The sequence below is a fragment of the Acomys minous genome (genome assembly GCF_964271855.1).
Source record: "Acomys minous genome assembly, chromosome: 14".
Taxonomy (NCBI): Eukaryota; Metazoa; Chordata; class Mammalia; order Rodentia; family Muridae; genus Acomys; species Acomys minous.
Window position 1 is genome coordinate 57,195,397 of NC_140496.1, and position 21,469 is coordinate 57,216,865.

The following is a 21,469-nucleotide window of genomic DNA, read 5'->3' on the forward strand; positions in this document are numbered from 1 at the left end:
ATGTGTCTCCAGGTAGCAGACAGCCACCTTTATTGTCAAAGTGTTGGGGTATACACACACACACACACACACACACACACACACACAGACACTCACATACACACACACACAGACACTCACATACACACATACACACACACGCACATACACATTCACACATATACACACATACACACATGCACACACACATACACATACATATACACACATACACACACATACACATACATACACACATGCACACACACATACACACACATACACATACATACACATACATACACACATACATACATACATACATATACACACATAGACACACAAATACACACACATTCACATACGTATACACACATACACACATATACACACATACACATACATATACACACATACATATACACACATACATATACACACATACACACACGTTCACATACATATACACACATACATACATATACACACATACATACATACATACATACATATACACACATATATACACACACATACACACACGCTCACATACATATACACACATACATACATATACACACATACATACATATACACACATACATATACACACATACACACACACACACTCATCTGCTATAGTTTCCAAAGTGGCCAGTTTTCACTGCTCAGCTCCTGGTAAGTACACTCCAGCTCCCTGAACTGTCTGGAGCTCACCCCCAGGTAGGAATCCTACTATACTCACAAGTGTGCTTCCTTGGCTGTGACATGGCACTGCCCTCTCTCCCTCTCTCACAGTCAGTGTTCATTCTCACTGTACCAAAACTCTCCGGCTTCCTTCCCTCCGATGAACTTCAATTTAAGGGCTCTGTTCAACTATATGTTGAAATGGGATAAAAAGGAAGACATTTTTGTTTTGTTTTGTTTTTAACAGTATTAAACCAAATCATATTTGTGTTGTTTTTTTGGTTTGTTTGTTTTTTGTTTTTTGTTTTTTTCCTGAAACAACAAACTATTTCTAAACCAGTTGTTGATGGTAGAAATTTGGGACCTACAGTTTTCCTGGAATGCTAAGAGAAAGATCCAGAAATATATATTTTTCAAGCCTCACGTGTTTCGGTGTCCTCCATGCAGCAGGAGGCATTTCCCAGCATGCCACTGCCCCCTGCTGCAGCCAGGAGTTTGTGCAGGCTTCCCCACAGGCATCCTCCACACAGTGACTGGCCGCTCCATCTCATGTTTACTAGGACCCAGGCCATCCGATTAGACATGAAAATGTAGCTCTAACGACATCTTTCTACGGGTCCCTCTTTACAAAACAGGCCCAACCTAGAAGCCGCTCTTTAATGACCAATGTGTGGGTGGAAGCTGGGCCATAACTAGATATCTCGGACCCTATCAAATGAGGAGACTGTTTCTGCTCCAGCTTAGATGAATTGTCTCAAAGTGACCTCAGACGTACCACAAGTTTCAACTTATAGGACCATGGGCTGGAAAAAAACGGATCCATTTGTTTTAAAGTTACTTTAGAGCAAAGAAAGCAGGGCACTTGGCTCCTGAAGAGGGAGCACAGGAGATTTCCTTAAACCTCCCCATCTTCTGTAAAATGTCATTTTTTAATGTAACTTACAATGTTCTCAGAGTTGAACATAAGCTATTTCTGAAGACTCAATACACTTTTACAAGTACTGTAAATCTTTATCAATTAGTAACATATGATAGATGGTAACATGTCATTTTGACTCTGGTGACAGGCCCGCAGAACTGTCCTGAACCAATCAGATTTGTCAGCGCTCTGTGTAATCCCCATGGGTTTCCGCCAAAATGGTCTTATTCAAGGCATTGAACTCCTGGACCTGTCTTTCCATTACAGTGTACCAGCGTGCCTATTTCACGGAGTTACTCAGAGGTTCCGTGGGGTAACATGTGCCCAGCACATGGCAGATCCATGGTAATTGTTAGTTCCTTCCTCCGCTTCCCCTTTCTTCTTGTCTGAAATGGTCAACATCTGCCTTTAACAGTAGATCCTAGTGGGTAGGTAGGTTATGGGCTGCAGCCCCCTCTTTTGGAATTGTCTTTAGGAGAAGCTGAGAGATAAACTTTCATCACCGTTAGCTTTCAGACATTGCTAAAGAAACTTGGAGGGAGACGTGGGAGGTGGAGAGCAGTTTCTCAGTGTTGGCACTTTAACCCAGCGCCTGCCTGGGAACAGCGGATGCTTTTCTGTGAGGATGGAGGAGACTTTCCCTCTTTGGCTCTCTCTGTAGGAGCAGCTTCCATGGGAGGCATACGGATGGCATCCACTGCAAGGGAGGTCACGTCATGGCAATGAAATTCGTTTCTAAATAAATTGTTAAAACATCGTCCTTACATTTTAAAACCAGAACATTAAAACCAATAATATTACATGCCCTCTCTTTCTACATCAAATTAACGTCCAAAGTGAATGTTTTAAATTCAATACCACAATTTAAAACAAAGTCATGCCTACCTGCACGTCCGCAAACAACACAGTCTCTGTAAGGAAAGCGTGCGTTTTTCTATTGCCACATGTGGTTTTGTTTTCCTGATAGCACTGGACAGTGGGTGGATCTTGTTTTATAGTAAGTTTCCATGGAGAAAGACGGCTTCTATGGAGGAAGGCGGCTCTTATTGATGGTAAGAAAGAAAGGAGCCTGTACCTCTCCCTCCCACACAGATTCTGCTTCTGACATTAGCTGACCATGAACAGGAAAGAGTAGAGAGAACCACACACAATTATGCATCACACACACACACACACACACACACACACACACACACACAAACCGCATGAAGTTGTCCAATCTTCTTAGACATTACTTCGGCATCCACTGATGTCAGGCCTGTAGAACTAGCTAGAGCGAGCTAGAGCGAGTGGTTCTCCATCTTTCCAAATGCTGCAATCCTTTACTGTAGATCCTCATGTTGTGGTGCCCCCCCCCACCGTAATATTCCTTTTGTTGCTACTTCATAGCTGTAATTTTGCTGCTCTTGTGGATTGTGATGCAAATATCTGTAGTTTCCAAAGCTCTTAGGTGGCTCCTGTGAAAGGGCCATTTGTTCACGCCCCACAGGGGTTGGGGGGCTGTGCCCCACAGGTTGAGAACCCAGAGCTAGAGGGCAGCCGAGACAATATCAGGTTCAATTCTCTTATTTCACACATGGGGACACCAAGGCCTCCTGAGATCACGTGCCAGGGCACCCTCCTGGCAGTCTTCTTTCCTCCCTAGGGTCTTTGTCATGCATGCTTGCCCCCACCTCTCCATGAGACTGCTTTTGTTCAGAAATGGAAATTGGCCTCCTTACAAACACCCGGAGGTGGCGAGGGCCTGGAGGGTAATGGCTGGAGTCTCCCAGAGAATTACCTTTTTCCATAGAAATGATAATAAACGGAGATAAAGGAATCACTGGACGGGACCCTTGTCTTTAGTTACTTCTTCCTTTAAAGTCTTTGACACAAAGTTCCACGTTCACGTATATAATACTTTAGCCTTTTCCCAAGACGTGGGAAGTACCCTTCCATGAGTTGTCAGACACATTCTTGTTTGCAGGAAAAGGAGGTGGTATGTGACGGTTTCCAGTACCAACTCACTCAGTGTCGTCCAACAGTTAGCAATACGTCTTGAATTTCTTATAAAACTAGTACTGTATGGAGTCACTGTCTAGAGAAAGAACCAAGAAATGAAACATCTTTACTGTTTTGAGACTACATCTTAATGTATGCTGTTACTGTTGTTGTTGTTGTTGCTGTTTATCATCATCATTATCGTCATCATCATTATTATTGACAGCATTTCACAAGAATGAATCTACCCTTCAGAACCTGTTTTCCTGGTTTGTCAAGAAAACAGGTTTCAAGTTGCACGAAACTTAGCTCAACACTGCTGCCTTGTGGCTGCTGTGAAAAAAGAAAACTCATGTACTCCAAGGTCAACCTTGTCCTTAAAGGAAAATAGGGAAAGTACCCGGGTTTTCAGTCAGAGCCTTTAACACAAAATTACCCAGTGGAGAGCACTTAGCGTCTCATGCCATCTGCTCTTGTGACAGAACGACTGGAAGGCCTCCATCGCTTTCGTGGTCGGGAACCGGATTGAGGATGACCTTCTCATTCATGCCCTCAACCTGGCTGTCCAAGTCCCTCAGCGCAGGCTCTTCGGTATAGTGTCCTGGAAAGACATTCTCCAACAGGTACCTGTCCCTTTCCGCCTTGGTGCCTCCAAAGTCACCCTTCGTTAGTGTTGTGGGCTGGAGTTTTAGAACACGCAACAACAACCGTGCCTTGCACTACTTCATTATTTGTGGCAGAATACTTTAAGCAAGCACGCCCTGAGAATGAGTTTAAAATGTTTAATCCAGAAAGACAAACCTTTTCACAAGTGCAGTCCATTCCAACTCCCTCCTATTGACAAAGAACTCAGCAACCATTCCAGGCCCGGTGCTAAGTTCTCTGAGGGATTATTTATTATAAGGCTAAATAATAATAAAAGAGTAGGCTAAATAAGGAAAGCACATGACTAACTAAATGGCTCGAGTCTGAGGGCGATGAGGCTACAGAGAGGAGCTTTCAGGTGCCACACACTCATGAGGTACCACCACCTGCCTAGAGGTTATAAATGCCGCATCTACTTCCTCGCTAAGTTCCCTAGTGGCTTAACTTAAATCACTAATGTATTTGAAAGTTTCATGGCTCTGTGCATTCCGTATGTAAATCTTTCATTCATTCTAAATTGATCCAACTTTCTTGCAGATCAACGATATATATGCCATTGTTGGAAGCCCTTCAGCTAAGAAAGGGAAAAAGCCCACGAGTGGCAATTTGCCGTTATATCATGAGGTGAGTGGTTATATCAATCCAAGAGATTTTATAATGTTCAGCAAGAAAACCTGGGCTTAGGTATGATACATTTATTTATTTGTTTGTTTGTTTGTTTGTTTACACTATCATTGTTCCCAATTAAAAAGCACAAATCATGAGCAGTAATATACTAAGACACTGGGATGTACCTTTCCACGGTAACTACTGAACATGTGATGGTATTAAGGGAGCTGTATTAGATGCTTGAAAAAACCAAAAAGAGTTTCTTGTGTAACAAACAACCATCCATAGCTGGAATGATTTTCCACCAGCCGGTGAACTTTGTGCACATTTTACATCTCACTTTAATCGATGTAAAACTTGTGATATTCCTCAGATTGGTGGCACATTCCATTGCTAACAGCTGCCTGATACAAATTCCCGGCCCATGTGCCTGTATAAAAGGCTTATACCTTGGGCTCAGCAGAAAAGAGTATCTCCCTACCCTACTTCATTAACATATAACTTAGGGTTTGCAAGAAATATTTAAAAAATTAGTGATTAATTGCAATACCACTCAGACTTTGTTAGGCACTATTTTATGGCCTTTTTCAAAGACAAACGTGTTTACACTTTGTTTTGTTGGTGATGAAGTTTTTTTTTTAATGTCCAGGGTCTTGGATGATTAAGTGGTGACCTCTGTAGTATGACTGGGTGCTCTCTGAGCAAGTTTCACTGTAGTTATTGAGAGTTGACAGTACTGCAAATGTCTTGGCATTAATTCTTGCTATATCACTCTCAGGGTTTTGGCACACTCACTGCACTAGCACAGTCAAATTACATACCTCCTATCATTTCTTACAATGCTCTGAATGTGTGCACAGCAGTTGATACATTATGTGATACCTGGATTCAAAATAGTGATTTCTTTTTTTTATTTCTTCTGAAGTGGTCCTAGAAATCCATGTCCAAGTCTCAGGCCTGGGATCAATTAGGCCCCCCAAAGGATTCTTTCTTCTTCAAAGATACTCAGTAAAACATACAGATGATAACAGGGCAGGCAGTTTTGACGTTTAATCTGGATGGGCATTTTGACTTGGATGTGGGATAGCACAATGCTACAAATCCAGGCTTTAGTTAGAAAGCCATCCCTCTCCAACATGTGCTGGGACTCTCGGTTGGTTGCATATTCTTCACTCGGGAGGTCCCTCTCACATCTGGCTCGCCCGCATTCTTCCACTGGAGCATTTGGGCAATAAGCCTCCCACACTCGCTTTTCTGAATGGTTCCAGAAGGAAAAAGGAAGGCAGGGTGGAGCACCACAGAGATCAGGCCTTTGGAGGCACCAGAAAGTCATTACTATCAATCACCAGAACAAGGATGACACAGACCATCAAGCAAGCACAAGCTCCTGGTCAGCTTTGTCCTAGGGTAGGCCACTGTCTGGAGGAGCAAGCTGCCTTTGCATTTCCCCATCTCCGTCCCTCCCCCACGGAGGACCTGTTCAGTGATTCCGTCACCTGATGCTTCCTCTAATGGGAACCAAAGAGATATGACCCGTGCTTGGGAGGAGGACCAAGGTGACTGTGGAGGCCGCTCAGAAGCGAGTGTTCTGGAACCTCTGGACATTTGATCCAAGTGGACAGCCTGCTCACATTTCTGTTTGCATGGTCTGTAGCCAGTAAGAAAGCTCTAGAGACAAACTTCTTAGAACGTGATTAGGAACCCTTACATTTTCTCTTTCAAAAACCCTTGGCCCCTGGGAGAAGGGAGAGTAGAACTAAGTATCTGGCCTCGTGGCAGTTCATGCGTCTTGTTTTCTTTTGGATTAAGGGCTCAAAAATACCATAAAGACAATAGACATCAGTGAATAGTCATTTCTACTTACAGGATATTCTTGTTGACCTTAAACCAGAGTCTCGGCTTTCCTGCTTTAAACACAGTTAACCTTTTTGGCTCCCTCGTTTCCTAGCTTGAGGTTAATTAGTAGCTCCCAGCTAAAGCTAGACCCCAGGACAATGAGCAGGGAACCAGGCTCAGAACCCCATCACACATTTCCGAAGGAGACTTGAAGCGGCTGGGCTAGCAAAGCCCGCATTCCCGAGTGATTCGCTCAAGGTTTCGTTTGACTGGTTTGGCGTTGTACACATACACAGACTCATTTGAAATTGCGTAATTTCCCCCTGAAACTTTAGAATTTCATCTGACCATGATACTGTGTACATGAGCGTCTTTATTTATAAACCATAGTTCTTTGAAAGCCTGCTTAGCTTTCTGCCAATCTAAGTCCCTCCAGAGGTATCAGTGTAGTTCATTTGTTCATTCACCTTCTTGTTTTGAAAGCCATGCTTTACTCTCCCAGGAACCATTCCAAGTGCTCATATACAAATGGGAAGAGAATGGTCCTTGCCATGTCTAATATCAAGAGGGCTAGCTCTTTTTTTTTTTAATTTTTAATTTTTATTTTATTAATTTATTCTTATTACATCTCAGTGGTTATCCCATCCCTTGTATCCTCCCAATCCTCCCTCCCTCCCGTTTTCCCCTTACTCCTCTCCCCTATGACTGTGACTGCGGGGACCTCCTCCCCCTGTATATGCTCATAGGACAGCAGGCTACCAAGAGAGCTAGCTCTTACTAACTGCTATTGCCACTCACTGCTGCGGACGGAAGGAATCCTAGGGACTGGCCATAGCAGCATTTCCACACCCAGTGCTACTTAAGGATGTGGACATATGTGAAAGTGGATTTACAGATGTTATATGCTAAGAAGTTTTGCCAGATATTAGCGTATACGTTATATTGTCCAAGCATTATTTGCATGGTGCAGAGAGGGGTGAATATATGGAAACTGTGAAGGCAAAACACCCACATACGGAAGGAGGATAGGGAGGGAGAGAAAGGGAGGAAGGAAGGAAGGAAGGAGGAGGGGAGGGAGGGAGGGAGGGAGAGAGAACTTTAATACAGAGAAATTCCATTTTTTAGATTCCTACTGAATCTTCATTTACTCAACTTATACATCCAGGTCTTTTTACGTGCTTCTATGCTTTATGGCCTAAGTGGAAAATATGACTTTTTCCTTTGCAAATATAGCAAGTTCTGACTATAAATTAAAAGGAAACTATTAGCAGTCATTTAAAACCAACTGAAATGTCTTTTCAAATTTTTATTTTATTATTTTATTTTAAATAATTTATTCAGATTGCATCTCGATTGCTGTCCCCTAGTTCCCTCTTTCACCCTATTCCCCACCCCTAGGCCTGTGACAGAAGGGGACCTCCTCCCCCACCATATGACCACAGCCTGTCAGGTCTCATCCTGGTAGCCTGCTTCCCCTTCCTCTGAGTGCCACCAGGCCTCCCCACCAAGGGGAAGTGGTCCAATAGGGGGCTCCAGAGTTCATGTCAGCGTCAGTCCCTGCTCTCCACACAACTGTGGAGAATGTGCTATCCATTGGCTAGATCTGAACAGGAATCCTAGGTTTACTACAGCGTCTTAAGGAGAAAGGTCTAGATGTGCCTTGAGTCTAAAGGTTCTTATGCATGCAAATTTGACTCACAGTAGGTGAACCTCTTAATACAGATAGACGAATTTCAGACGACGTAGTGACGGGAAAATGGTGACAACAAAGCTGGGGTGAGATAGTGGCTATTTCTACAGTGTGTTGGTCTGAGAGTCTCCCACTCTAAACGTCTTAGGTCACACACCACACTGCTCTTCACCAAGCGCCTCTCCTGCCCAGCTGGCCATGAGCTTCCAGCCACAGGCGGGCTGAGGTTGGAATGGCTATCTGAAGCTGACATATTAGGTCCTTACAAAAACAAAAGGTAGGGGCTGGAGAGATGGCTCAGAGGTTAAGAGCACTGTCTGCTCTTCCAAAGGTCCTGAGTTCAATTCCCAGCAACCACATGGTGGCTCACAACCATCTATAATGAGATCTGGTGCCCTCTTCTGGCTTGCAGGTGCACATGCAGGCAGAACACTATATACATAAATTTAAAAAATCTTTAAAAAACAAAAAGTAAAAACTTTGAAAATAATATACCAAGTGCTGTCAGAAGATGTGGGAAAGCTGGAGAGATGGCTCAGTGGTTAGGACTGCTTGATGTCTTTCCAGAGGACCTGAGTTGCTGGCATATGTCGCCCAATTGTTGAGCTGGTCGAAACCACTCTAGCCCTAGGGAATCTGATGCCTCCTCTAGCCTCTGCAGTTCCTGGCACACATGTGAGATGTCACACATGCATATATACATGAATAGAAGTAGATATAGAAAGAAGGTAAAGGATCCAAGTGTTCTGTCCTCCGATCTTATTTTGTCCATTTTTAACATACCGCCAATGGCTTGGGTTCACATGGCCTGATGGATCAGCTTACGGGTGCAGAGGCAGATTTCTCAGGTCTTCCCCAACAGGAACGTAGATTCCGTCACAGTGCGGTAGGCTTCTTGGTTCTAGAGTGCTAGCATGAAAGTCATTTCCTAAGCTGTGTTCCACATTAACAGCCCATGCAGTAAGGGTGTAAGCCTTTGTTTGGGGGCAGGGCAGAAGGTATGGGGGGGGTTATGAGGGGTAGGGGGCTGGACCTTGTCAAAATGAAAAGTAGAAATCTCATGCTTCAGCTATAGGAACAAATAATATGTGAAAACACTTAAGAGGTTTGATACTATTAAAATGGCAGCTGCTCAGAGACCAGAAGGGGCAGCATGTCATGGAAGAACCAAGGGGGGGGTGCGGCAGGAAGCATTCCTCCAAGCCTTTTCAGTCCTGAGTTTTAAAACAAAACAAAAACACTCTGGAAGAACTGGAAAGTAGCCAAGCTAATGCCGTTATTTCATGGAGCTTAGGGACACACCAGGAAATTACAGGCCAGTTAGTTTAACTTCGCTTGCAGGGAAAGTATTAAAAACGGCTGCAGGAGATGAACGGGGAGGATACTTAGCGAGGCACGTCTTGATTACAGCAAGCCTGGCCAGCCCGTGTTTCCAAAAGGGAAGGCCACGTCCTAGGAACTTGGTGAAATGCTTTCAGGCAATTATGGCAATACAGCCTTCAAAGGATACAGTGGAGCCCAGAGTCTATGCATCTTTTCTGTCCCACATCAGCCCTCTAGAGACACCTACAGGACATGGCCCACGTACAGACTCCAGGCCCGTGGCTCAAAAGCCCCTATGAAAATAGCAGAAAATAGCCTCTGGGTAGAAACATTTTGAGAGCTGGAACCAATTAATACAACTTGATATTTATAAATGTAAAATAATGAGGCTTGGAACAAAATTTAGCAATATTGAGCTGTAACAAAGAAGTACCACTTTGGGACTATAAAAAAGAACCCAAGAATTATTGCATCAAAATCTGGGCTTTGGATCCGTCATTCACCCAAGGAAGGAAAGATGTGGAGAAAAAGTATGCTGGGGAATCGTCACAGAGTACAAGGTTATGAAGAATTGCAACCAAGTGAACTTTATCAAGTTGAGAAAAAGAACAGTCAAATGTGTTAACAACCTGGACCCCTGTATTCTGAAGGATACCCGAGCAGCTCAGAAGAGAAAGTCAGGTTCTAGCGAGGCAGGGATCTGTAAAAGTCAAGGTTCTATTGCTTTATTTAAGAATGAATTCCCCGAGGGCAAATATGTTTGCCTCTCAGATGAGAGACCTGTAGCTCTATTTTCAAAGAAAAGCACCGCTCAAAGGCATCAACACCCCACCAACACCACCCCTCTCATCCCCCCATCCGCCCACTCCCCACCACGGCCCAATTGCTGGCCAGCTCTCCTCCACCCCTGAGCATAGACAACTGACCACACCCACCTGGTAAACACTCCTCAGTCCAGAGGCAGAAGGTAGACATGTTAGTGCCAAGAAACTTGGTGTTCATCTGCAGGAATCCTGCTCCACCCAGGGACTCGGTGGCTGGCCATGTTATCTGCGGAGTAGTCAAGATAGGAATACTGTCCGTTAGTGGGGGATCAGCTCTAAGAAAGAAGCAGCATCCCGCTGGCCATGTGCGGCCTCTCTAACAGTCTATACCCCACAGATGGACGCTGCAGAAGTTAGAAAGATGATTTTCTGTCTGTAGTGAATAAGACTGAGTAATCCACAGTCACCAAGAGTGGTGATACCAGTTACCACTTACCTAGCCTTTCGTCCACCCCAAGCTCTATATGACTTGGCTTAGGCCAATCCTAATCCTGTCGTCCACCAACCACAGGACACGTACAGGGGAGAATGAAGGTCAGTTAATGGCCACACACGTTGAGTAATCTGTTGACTTCAAAGACCCTGATCCTTTTGTTTGTATCACCTGTGGCATTAAAAAAGCAAAAACAAAACAAGATTTTAAAAAAAAACAGTTGAAATTCTGGAAGCAGTTATAGATTAACAGTGCCATAAATACAAGAAATGCCAGTCCATTAAAATTAAGGTAATCTCTTGCTAGCTCTCTGATTTCTTTTTAATTCCTCCTTTGACTGAAGGCAAACACAAATAAAATACGAATACAATAAAATTGCATGGTAGATTTACCTGCATTTTGGAGCCTGTTTGATGAGTCCCTTTTACCCAGAATGTTTGAGGTGATAGAGGATCTTTAATTTCTGTAACTAAGATTTGCAGTTATAGTGACTGTGGTACACATTCAACACAGTTGAAAGTTGAAAAGTCAGGTCACTGTCTGAAATGTTAAACCATTGGAGAGAGCTACAGCCTCCATTTCTGACTTGGTGGGACTTAGACGCACTGGCTAACCACACTGGTCAAATCAGACTGCCTGGGTCAACCTTGTCTCTATGGCTTACCAGACATGTAAGCTCAGCACGTAGCTGGGGTTTCCCTTCATAAACCGATGACTAAGAACACTGACCCTGTAAGGGTGTAACAACAGTGACTAAATAAGACAGCGAACAGAAAAACATTTGGTACCTGGCACGGAGTAAATATCCACGGAAGCTAGTGATTGTTAGTACTTTTAAAATAATTTCTACCCTCAGCCAAAGCAAATGCTGGAATCTTGTAGTATAAGGAGCATGAAAATACTAAAAAGACAACCATGAGCCTTTTAAAAAGTACAGTAAAGAGCAGGGCTTGGTGGTGCACACCTTTGATCCCAGCACTCAGGGAGGCAGAGACAGGTAGATCTCTGTGAGTTCAAGGCCAGCCTGGTCTACAAAGTGGGTCCAGGACAATGAAGGCTACACAGAGAAACCCTGTCTCAAAACACAAAAATGTATGGCAAAAAATTAATAACATAACGTTTCTCCTCCAAGCCATATCTCAGGAGACAACCCAGTCCTCATAAATGTATGCACCGTGGTGCTGCAAAATGCATCTCTATCTTAAAGAGTAGAAACTGTGCATTGAGTAAACACCCCCGCACCCCAGCCCAGGCCACCTCTGCTAACGATTGGGCTTCCTTCTGTGCCCTAGTTAATAGTGGATCCTTGCTTTTAAAAGAGATGTATTGTTATTATTGTAATTATCTTATTAGTATATTTTTACTTATTCACTCTATACCCCGATTGTAACCCCTCCCTCTTCTCCTCCCAGTCCCACTCTCCCTCCTCCCTCCTCCCTCCTCCATCCTCCCTCCTCCATCCTCCCTCCTCCCTCCTCCCTCCTCCATCTTCCCTCCTCCATCCTCCATCCTCCATCCTCCCTCCTCCCTCCTCCCTCCTCCATCCTCTCTCCTCCCTCCTCCCTCCTCCATCCTCCCTCCTCCCTCCTCCTTCCTCCCTCCTCCATCCTCCATCCTCCCTCCTCCATCCTCCATCCTCCCTCCTCCCTCCTCCCTCCTCCATCCTCCCTCCTCCCTCCTCCCTCCTCCATCCTCCCTCCTCCCTCCTCCACCCTCCCTCCTCCCTCCTCCCTCCTCCCTCCTCCACCCCCTGTTCCTCAGAAAAGGGGGCATCCCTGCCCACCCATCCCAGTTCATCAAGTTGCATCAGGATTGAGTTCATCCTCTTCTCTTGTGGCCTGGCAAGCCAGTGCTGTGATCAAAAAGCCAGCAACAGAGTCCATGTCAACGACAGCCACCTGCTCCCCTTACTATTGGACCCACATGAAGGCTGAGCTGCCCATCTGCTACATCTACATAGTGGACCTAGGTCCAGTCCATGCAAGGTCCTTGGTTGGCGCTTCAGACTCCACAGGCCTTTCTGGGCCCTGGCTCATTGGCTCTGTTGGTCCTCTTATGGATCTCTTGTCACCTCCAGGTCCTTTCATCCGTACCCCCCACATAGACTCCCTATGTTTGGCTGTGACTCTCAGCATCTGTTTGAACCACTGCCTCTCAGGGGACAACTCTGCTAGGCTCCTGTCTGCAAGCACAGAAGAGTATCATTAATAGTGTCAGGGGTCGGCTCTCTTCTATGGGGTAGGCCCTGATAGTATAAAATAATGGCCTTCCTTGTTGAGGGTAAATTTATTCTGCTTATTGCACATGTGGTTTTCCATTCAGCCAGCCATTGTAGATAACCACTTAGGTTGCTTCTGCCTCTAGGCCGCTGTGGATGGTGGTGCCATGAACATGGGTGTGTAAGCCATTAATAGGCTTTCCTGGAAGCTGAATATGAATAGTAAAAGGTGAATTAGTAGCTAGTGAAGTAAGAGGAGAATAAAGGTAACATAGTGGTCAGAGGGCGCCTCCTGCTGTTCCATTGTCCTCATCTTTCTGGCTATAGTGAAAACTAACACACAGCCTTCCTTACTGTGCAATATAAGGCATAAACGGGGGTGAGCATGATAATAAATAAGCAGCATCCTTGACTTGCGCAGGTCTGAACAGTCAACTCTCTCAGGCACTGTGTGAACCAGGCAGAGCACTGTGTAATAGAGAAATGAAAACCCAAGAAATTCAGTCACCAGTGAAACCCATCAGTAGCCAAAGGCTTGCTCTATACCCAGTAGATGGCAGGTTGTATTCACTCAAAAAGTGTCAGGTTTTTTTTTTTCATTCTTTCCTAGAAAGACCATTTTGGCTGTTGGAGGTTAAAATATTTTTGCTTCATTAAATATTTATTATTTCAACAAACCTCAGTAATAAAATTAAACACTACAGTGGGTAAGAGCACTTGTTGCGCAACCATGAGGACCTGAGTTCAAATCCCAAGCCTCCGTGTTAAAAGCCAGGTGTGGCCGTATGTGCACCTATAAATCCAGAACTGTGGAGACAAATGGACAACAGGATTGTTGTGATGTGATTGCAACCAGCCTGGATCCAGGTTCAATTAGAGACCCTGTCTATAGGGAAAGGTGGGGATGACAGAGCAGGATACCCAATGTTCTCTTCTGCCCTTTACTTATGTGCATAGGCACACAAATCTGCACACACATATGTGATACATCACACATATGCATTAAAATGTCAAACAAATAAAATAAGACTAGCAACCTGCAATTTTCTCAGTTTTATAGCTTAGAACAGGACTACATTGTTTCTTAAGACCTGACTTAACACTTGGCTTAAAGAAAGGTAACAGGTTGGTCCTGCAGGGGGTAGCACAGCTTTGGCCAATGCGTCCAATCCAAGCCTGTCATTAAAAATGCAGAAAATACTTAATTTTCCATGCATTCCACATATATGTGATGGTCTGTTAAGAACCAAATCTATGGCTGGATATTTTTTGGTGAATAAAACAGATATAAAGCCTTGCCCTCAAAGGTTTATTATATTTGAGCAAGAGCTGCCAGCATTAAGCAAAAACCAAAGAAGCAAACAAAACAGATGTGTGCACAATTATGCATTGAGGTACATAACTGCCTCACATTGGAAGTAATTAAAGGGGAAAACACTGTCGATGGAGGAGAGTTTGTAGATAGTCCTAGACTTATTGGTGTTTCTGTGATGATGTGTCTGAATCTATGTGCTTATGATAAGGGGAGATCTATTTGGCTCATTATTCTGGTGACTAGAAGGTCCAACCAACATGACACATTTTCCTGATGACTAAGAAGCCCTAAAGGGAACCAACCATGTGCAGAGTGACCAAGTATGTGCGTGCAAATGATGGTAAGAAGGGAAGAGGTCATTTGTGACATCCTGGCTTTGAGAGACTTCCCTGCAAGAAATGACTCCTGCGAGGGAGCAGCACTATTCCAGCATCAGGACCAGTATCCCAAGGGCTCCATCACTTTTCAGTGTAGCTACACCTGGGCAGTTTCTAGCACGTGAGCCTTTGGGGAGCCAGCCACAGCCAGACCACAACAGACACAAACAAAAAGACAAAAGGAACTGGAGTAAAACATCAGAGGAAACACTCAAACACAAGGAACGTCATGCTAAAATGCTGTGGTGGGAGTCCAAAGCTGTTAAAAAAAATGAAAAGGACAATGTGCTCATGACATAAAGAGTGAGAGGTGGAGGAGGCTAGATCTGCAGGAAGGGCCATTTTATGGAGCCCTTTGCATCTTTATTTAGTAGGAAATGAAAAGGTGTTGGGACGTTGAAAAGCAGAACATTTTCTAGTTGCTGAGTGAGGAGACTTGGGATGAGGGAGGAGGCAGTCAGAGACCTGGGGATGCCTGTAGAGGCCAGTAAAGATGGAGAACCCACAGATTCAGAAGGCATGTGGGAAGCCAACTTGGAAGATGGATGCTGACTTCATGTAAGGCCATGAGGGAGAAAGTGTTCACATGTGACTCCTACAATTCTGCCTCGAGAAACCTCAAAACATGCTTCATGCTGCAGAAAGTCTTAAAGTGAGGCTACACATGGGGAAAGGCTGGAGATGTAGCTTAGAATAGGCTAAGTCTGATATGTCTCAGAGATCCGAGACAAGAGGGGTCAAAAAAGAAAGTCAGTTCTTTCCCGGTGTCTTTTTCATTTTTTTTCTCTTCCCCTGTGAGCCTGCTCAGTGCCAGGGTGAGCCAGGTGTGGTAGGAGTATCAGAATTAATGTTCTAATTAAAACTAATGAAGCGTATGGTTAGCAACCACAAAGCAATCGGGGGCCATGTCCAGAAGCATGACTCACAAGTCCTTTTCTTTCCCGATTGCTTGATTGGTTTCATATTTGACAGTTTTCTAACTGAGGCTGACAACCCAGTTTTTCAGGTGAGTGTGGGCACGCGTTTGCTATGCAATGAAATTTTTTACTGCAAACATAAGTGACCAAAGTTTGAAAAGGGACTGCCCTGGAGTCTTGTGACCTGTTCGGTATCACTAATCTTTTTGCATGCCCCTCTTCCAGTCTCACCTAAACATGGGCTGGAGACCACAGGAGACGGTATCCACTCATCCAGCCCACTTCTCAAGCAGCACACGTGCAGCCAAAAGGGCAATGGTCCCCATACAGTGGACAACGGAATGAGGAGGGAAGGAGGGATACAGCACACACAAAAACCATCAAAGATGCAGCACAGATACCAAAGCACCTGCATCTTTGGGGAGAAAGAGTGCACCGCTGCAACTGAACTGTGGTAGCAATTTTCGTGCTTCTATATATCTGCACTGGGATGTCAAGTCCCAAAATCCTCACTCCTTGCTCCATCTTTGGTTACAAGGAAAGGGGGAAGTGCCAAACCAAACAAGGATACAGGCTAGAAGAAGATGGCTATTTGATAAAGGTCCACCTATATTTATTGAGAAAGCACCATTAAGCTGGCGAGATGGTTCAGCAAGTCAAAAGTGCTTGTTACCATCCTGACAGCATGAGTTCAGTACCCAGGACCCACATGGTAGAAAGACAGAGCCAACTGAAAGCTGTGCTCTGACCACCACACACGTGTCACAGCACACATGTGTGGGCATGCATGCAAGTATCCATGTGCAAAATAATAAGTCTTTTTAAATGCACTGTAACTATTAGAGGCAGTGAATGCACCTTACAGAGATATATGCTTGAATTTATTAGTCAATTTCCCCAAAAAATATATGGCCATAAAAATACTCTCACTGGGGCTGGAGAAATGACTCGGTGGTTAAGAGCACTGGTTGCTATTTCAGAGAACCCAGGTTCAATTCCCAGCACCCACATCCTGGCCCATAACCATCTGTAGCTCCAGTTCCAGGGAACCTGTGCTCCCCTCTGGTGTCTATGAGCACCAGGGATGTACTTAGTACAGAAGTTAACACATGCAGGCAAAACAAATATACATATAGAATAACTAAATTTAAAAAAACACTCAAAACATATTTGTTGCATTATAAGGGAAATATAATATTGTCTCTATGTTATGTCAAATAAGTATAAAAATAGAAGTATGACCTTAGCATCTTGAAACATAGAAAAAGAAAAAAATTGTATAAAAATCTTATGCATAAAAACTGAAATTGTTTGATAATCCCTTTTGTTACAATTCACATTTCTACATCACACTTATTCGGATCAAGTGCTCAGGAGCTTCTCATACTTAGAGTGAGCAAGGCCAATAGGAAGCCTTTAGCACCCACATGGCCCCGTGCTACCCAGCCCATATGGGCACAGCACCTGCTCTTACTGCCATACATAGCATGAAAGAACCGGCTGAGATCACACATTGCCGTTAAGAAGCCGTTCGTTCGACTATACTTTTATCAGGAACATCAAATTAATTCAGTTACTCCAAAGCCTTCTTTTTATCCTTCCACTCCTCCCTAGCGCCACAGAGAAGTGAGTTGGGGGACAATAAGGTGTGACACAGCCCCACCAAGTCCTCCAGCCCTCGCGAGAAGCTGGCTTGTATTGCATGCTCTCAGGTTCATTTTAGGATCTCAGAGAGGGGGAGAAACGGATACTCGATCTGGATTTGATACAAGGGACTAATATATTACCTTTTGTAACTAATAAAATTTCAGAGGCCGACAGCAAATTTCTGATTTGCTTTTCCTCCAGTAAAATGTCTGCTTTGAATTACCCAGAAAGAATTCTTCTTGCCAACTTGTTTCAATTTCCCACACGAAACCATCAGAGAACACTGTCGGGGGCTTCCTATAGTGGTTCATTTCAGGGTTCCTCAGTCATTGCAGGAACACACATGCACACATGTACATACACACATGCATACACATGCACACGTACAAATGCACATACACACACACCACACACATTGGTGAGGTTTTTGTATGATGCTTTCCTTTTCCAAAAGCTGTGATAAGTATTAATCATCAGATTCAGAAAAGAAACTCAGTCTTGCCCTGGGCCAGTGTCCCATTTTACTAACGTGGGCCCACCTGGCACAGAGGCGGAGAGGCCATCACTGTGTGATGGAATTTAAGAGGTGTTGGATATTCCTCCAACCTTCCTGCTGTGTTCAAGCACACTGTCCGTAAAATCCTACTTTAAGTGAAATGAATCTGCAGTTTTGAAATGTTAGCCCATTACATCCGTTACACTTTCAGCATGTATTTATGCATGGACAGAAAGCTAACTCTTTCAAGTGATATGCACAAGACTGGGTGATGTGAGAAGAGTTAGCAAAACCAAGGCTTAAAGGTGATGCTGGACACCAACAGGGGCAGCATCAGCAGAGTCCCGTGGGAGGGTGTTAAATCTCAACTCATTGTCTCCCATGTTCATTCACGCCAGATTTTTTTTTTGAATCAGCATTTTCTGGACCAAATAGTCACATGATCTTGGATGGGATCATCAAAAGTATAATTATAATTCACATTTGAAAGATTTTTTTTTCTAAACTACAAATTACCTTCCCACACAGTATCAAATGTTGATCCCAACAGTCACCTGTGAAGCAAACTTAAGTGCCACCGTCTTAAAGCAGATGAGAACCGGGTGCTTGCCTGCTGATGACAACTTACAATAGCAGAACTCCAAACCCAGTGCTCACTCCGACCCCTCACGCTATCCAACACACGGCGCCTGCCTACAGGCAAAAAGTTGTTAGTTAATTTTAATCTGTTTAAAATTGTTCGTCCAGGCATGCCAACCTGCCACCATAGGCTGCATGGATCCCAGGACTGCGGTGAATGCAGTCCAACCCATTTGAGATGACAATGGCAGGTTGCTGCGTCCAAAGGTTGGGCACCCCTGCAGGAAGGTAGCTCCGGGAGCCTCTTGTAGTGGGTCTAGGCAAGTGTTGTCTCCTTCTTAAAATTACTTACACTGCTAGAGAGATGGCTCGGCAGTTAAAAGCACTAGTTGTTCTTCCAGGGGACACAGGTTCAGTTCCCGGTACATGCATGGCAGCTCATAACCATCTGAGACTCCATTTCTGGGGGAGTTCTGATGCCCTCTCCTAAACTCTACAGTTACTGCACACATGTACACATGAAATAAAAATAAATATTTCAAATTTTCTAGAACTAGATATTGAGAATGGTTTATAATTATATGAATGCAAATGGAAACTTTTATTTTTAGTCATAACATAAAAAATAAAAACGAGGTTTTTTTATTATTATTAAAGGCAAAATACCAAATACAGACCTCTGCCTATGCACAGTTCCCCTCAGAAATATGGATTAGTATTTACTGTCGTTCATGTTATTCCCCAAAAGGATGGGATGGGTTCTCTCACACAGAATACTGATCACTTTGCCTAAGCCGATAAACCATAACAGGAAACCAAAATAGGCAGGGAACGAAAAATGTAAAGTGACAGACAATAACTGTAAATATCTCTAGAGTCACTTGGAACTTGGGGAAACTGAAAAGAGAAAAGATGTGGCTAGTCTCCATCAGGTGTTATGAAGTGACTGTGAGACCCAGGGCCTCTCTCAAAACATACCTGCTTACCTCTGCGGCCAAGCACAGCACCTAGATCATCATGCTGGGCTACAAAACCCGTGTGGAGTTTTCGTTTACTCTGTTTATTGTGTGTTTGTTTGTTGAGGAGGAAGGGTCTTGCCATGCTACGTAGCCCTGGCTGCTCTGAAACTCACTTGATAGACCAGGCCAGTCTTGAACTCATAGAAATCAATGCCTCACAAGTGTTAGAATTAAAAGCATGTGCCACTGCACCCAACTCATTGTTCCTTTTTTTTTTCTAAAAACAACAGTTATTTAAAACTAAAGCAGTTATACTCAAAAGCTGCACAGGATTTGCTAGAAAGCATGGATACATAAGTACTGTTCCGCTCCCAGGACTTGCAGCAGTATCACAAGCAGTAAATATGGCACCAGTGAATAGGCATTGACAAAATAGAAGTCGTTGCAAACGGCAACTGTGCCCTAAGCATCACGGTCTGTGTTGAGTAACGTCATATCCCCAGCCTGAAGAAACAGCCATAGTTTCCACCCCATCAGACAAAGATGTATTCACAAGCACAGTGCTTCCAGTTCAGGGCCTGCGGGTGGTTCAAGTTGTAGGAATTTAAAGTGTCACCACTGAAGCCAAGAACTCCAGTCAGGTTAACATCACCACTGCCAAGCCTTCAACAACTTGGTCAGGAAACATGGCAAGTGTTAAATGAACCGAGGAGCTTCAGAAAAGGGGGTGGAGGGAGGGTGCAGAGGGCAAGAGGAAACGCAGAAAACTTGTGACTTATAGCAGCTCCAGCTCCGACCTTCTGAGCTCTGAGAAAGAGCCATGATGAACTAGTAAAGCAGCCCAGCTTGCTACGCTGGTCCTCCCGCAATGCTGGTCCTCCTGTAATGCTGGTCCTCCCGCAATGCTGACCTGGGGGAGCAGGGTTGGCTGCATGTCATCCCACACCTGGCGTAGGGTACCCTCTTACAAGGGGTGCAGTTGCTGAGCATTTCCGTGAGATGCTTATGCCACTTTATTTTTTTTTACCCAGTATGTATTTTATTGGTTGTTTATTTTGTTGTTTGCTTACCATGTGTCATCACAAAGCTAATGCCAGCCTTCAAGTTCTTTTTAATCTAATGAAAAAGAGGTAGAAACGAATGACCTCTTCACCATATGATAACCAAGAAGTTGTAAGTGACATAGTGAGCACACAAAGCAATGCCTGTGTCTTTCCTAAGTTTTGTCAGAAAGGGTTTTTAAAAATGTCTTGAAAATGAGGTGGGCAATTTATGAAGTAATACTAGCAAGGAATTGAGCAAGCCGACCGAGGTATTCCAAACATTTGGGGTTTCCTAGCACTGAAGGAGGGAAAGTGAAAGGCACAGCCAGTGGAAGCTGGGTGGGTGGGTCCAGGCTGGGTCACAAAGGAGTTCTGCCACGCTGTGGTGATTTATGTGCAACTCACTATTTAGGCCTGAGGAACATAGAGACCTAGGAGCAGGGAAAAGCCCAGATGGGCAGAGAAACTGGATGGAAGCTCTGTGCAGGAGTTCTGTGGGAGGTTAGAAGGGTGGCACCATCAACAGCGGGTACATGTTGTGTACTATTTTGGTTGGTTGTGTAAGTAGTAAGCCGTTTTTAATATAATAGCAATATATTTTATTTACAGAAATTATAAACATTTGGAACATATAAGCTGTGTGCTGGGAGGCACTCAAATATATCTGTGGAATAGTCTACTGCTTGGATTCCTGTACCCCTTCTTATGAAATGGAAATTGTTTTGTGTTTTTTCCACACATTACGATGTTAGTGTTGTCTAAATCCATATTCAGGGTGTGTGATGGGAAATATGTTCCTGTGCCATAATGTATTTGGCTTCTCTTATCTCATCTCTACTAAATTTATACTGTTTACCAATACTTATGATCATTTCCTTATGAGAACCCTCATGAACTGGAATTACCGGGTCAAAGTCTATAACTCTTTTCTAAGCTCTTGACACATATTGTCCAAATGCATCAGAGGCAATTTGAGCCAATTCGCATTCTTTC

The 21,469-nt window shown here is 44.0% G+C and overlaps 1 protein-coding gene across 1 annotated transcript in view; it reads left to right on the plus strand.

Annotated features, from left to right (window-relative positions):
- SPAG17 (sperm associated antigen 17) overlaps positions 1–21,469 on the plus strand; it is a 209,574-nt gene that overhangs the window by 34,727 nt on the left and 153,378 nt on the right. Inside the window, exons 2-3 of the mRNA XM_084757928.1 lie at positions 4,048–4,188; positions 4,748–4,834. Coding sequence (XP_084614054.1) covers positions 4,048–4,188; positions 4,748–4,834 — 228 coding nt within the window. The remainder of the gene's footprint in view (positions 1–4,047; positions 4,189–4,747; positions 4,835–21,469) is intronic.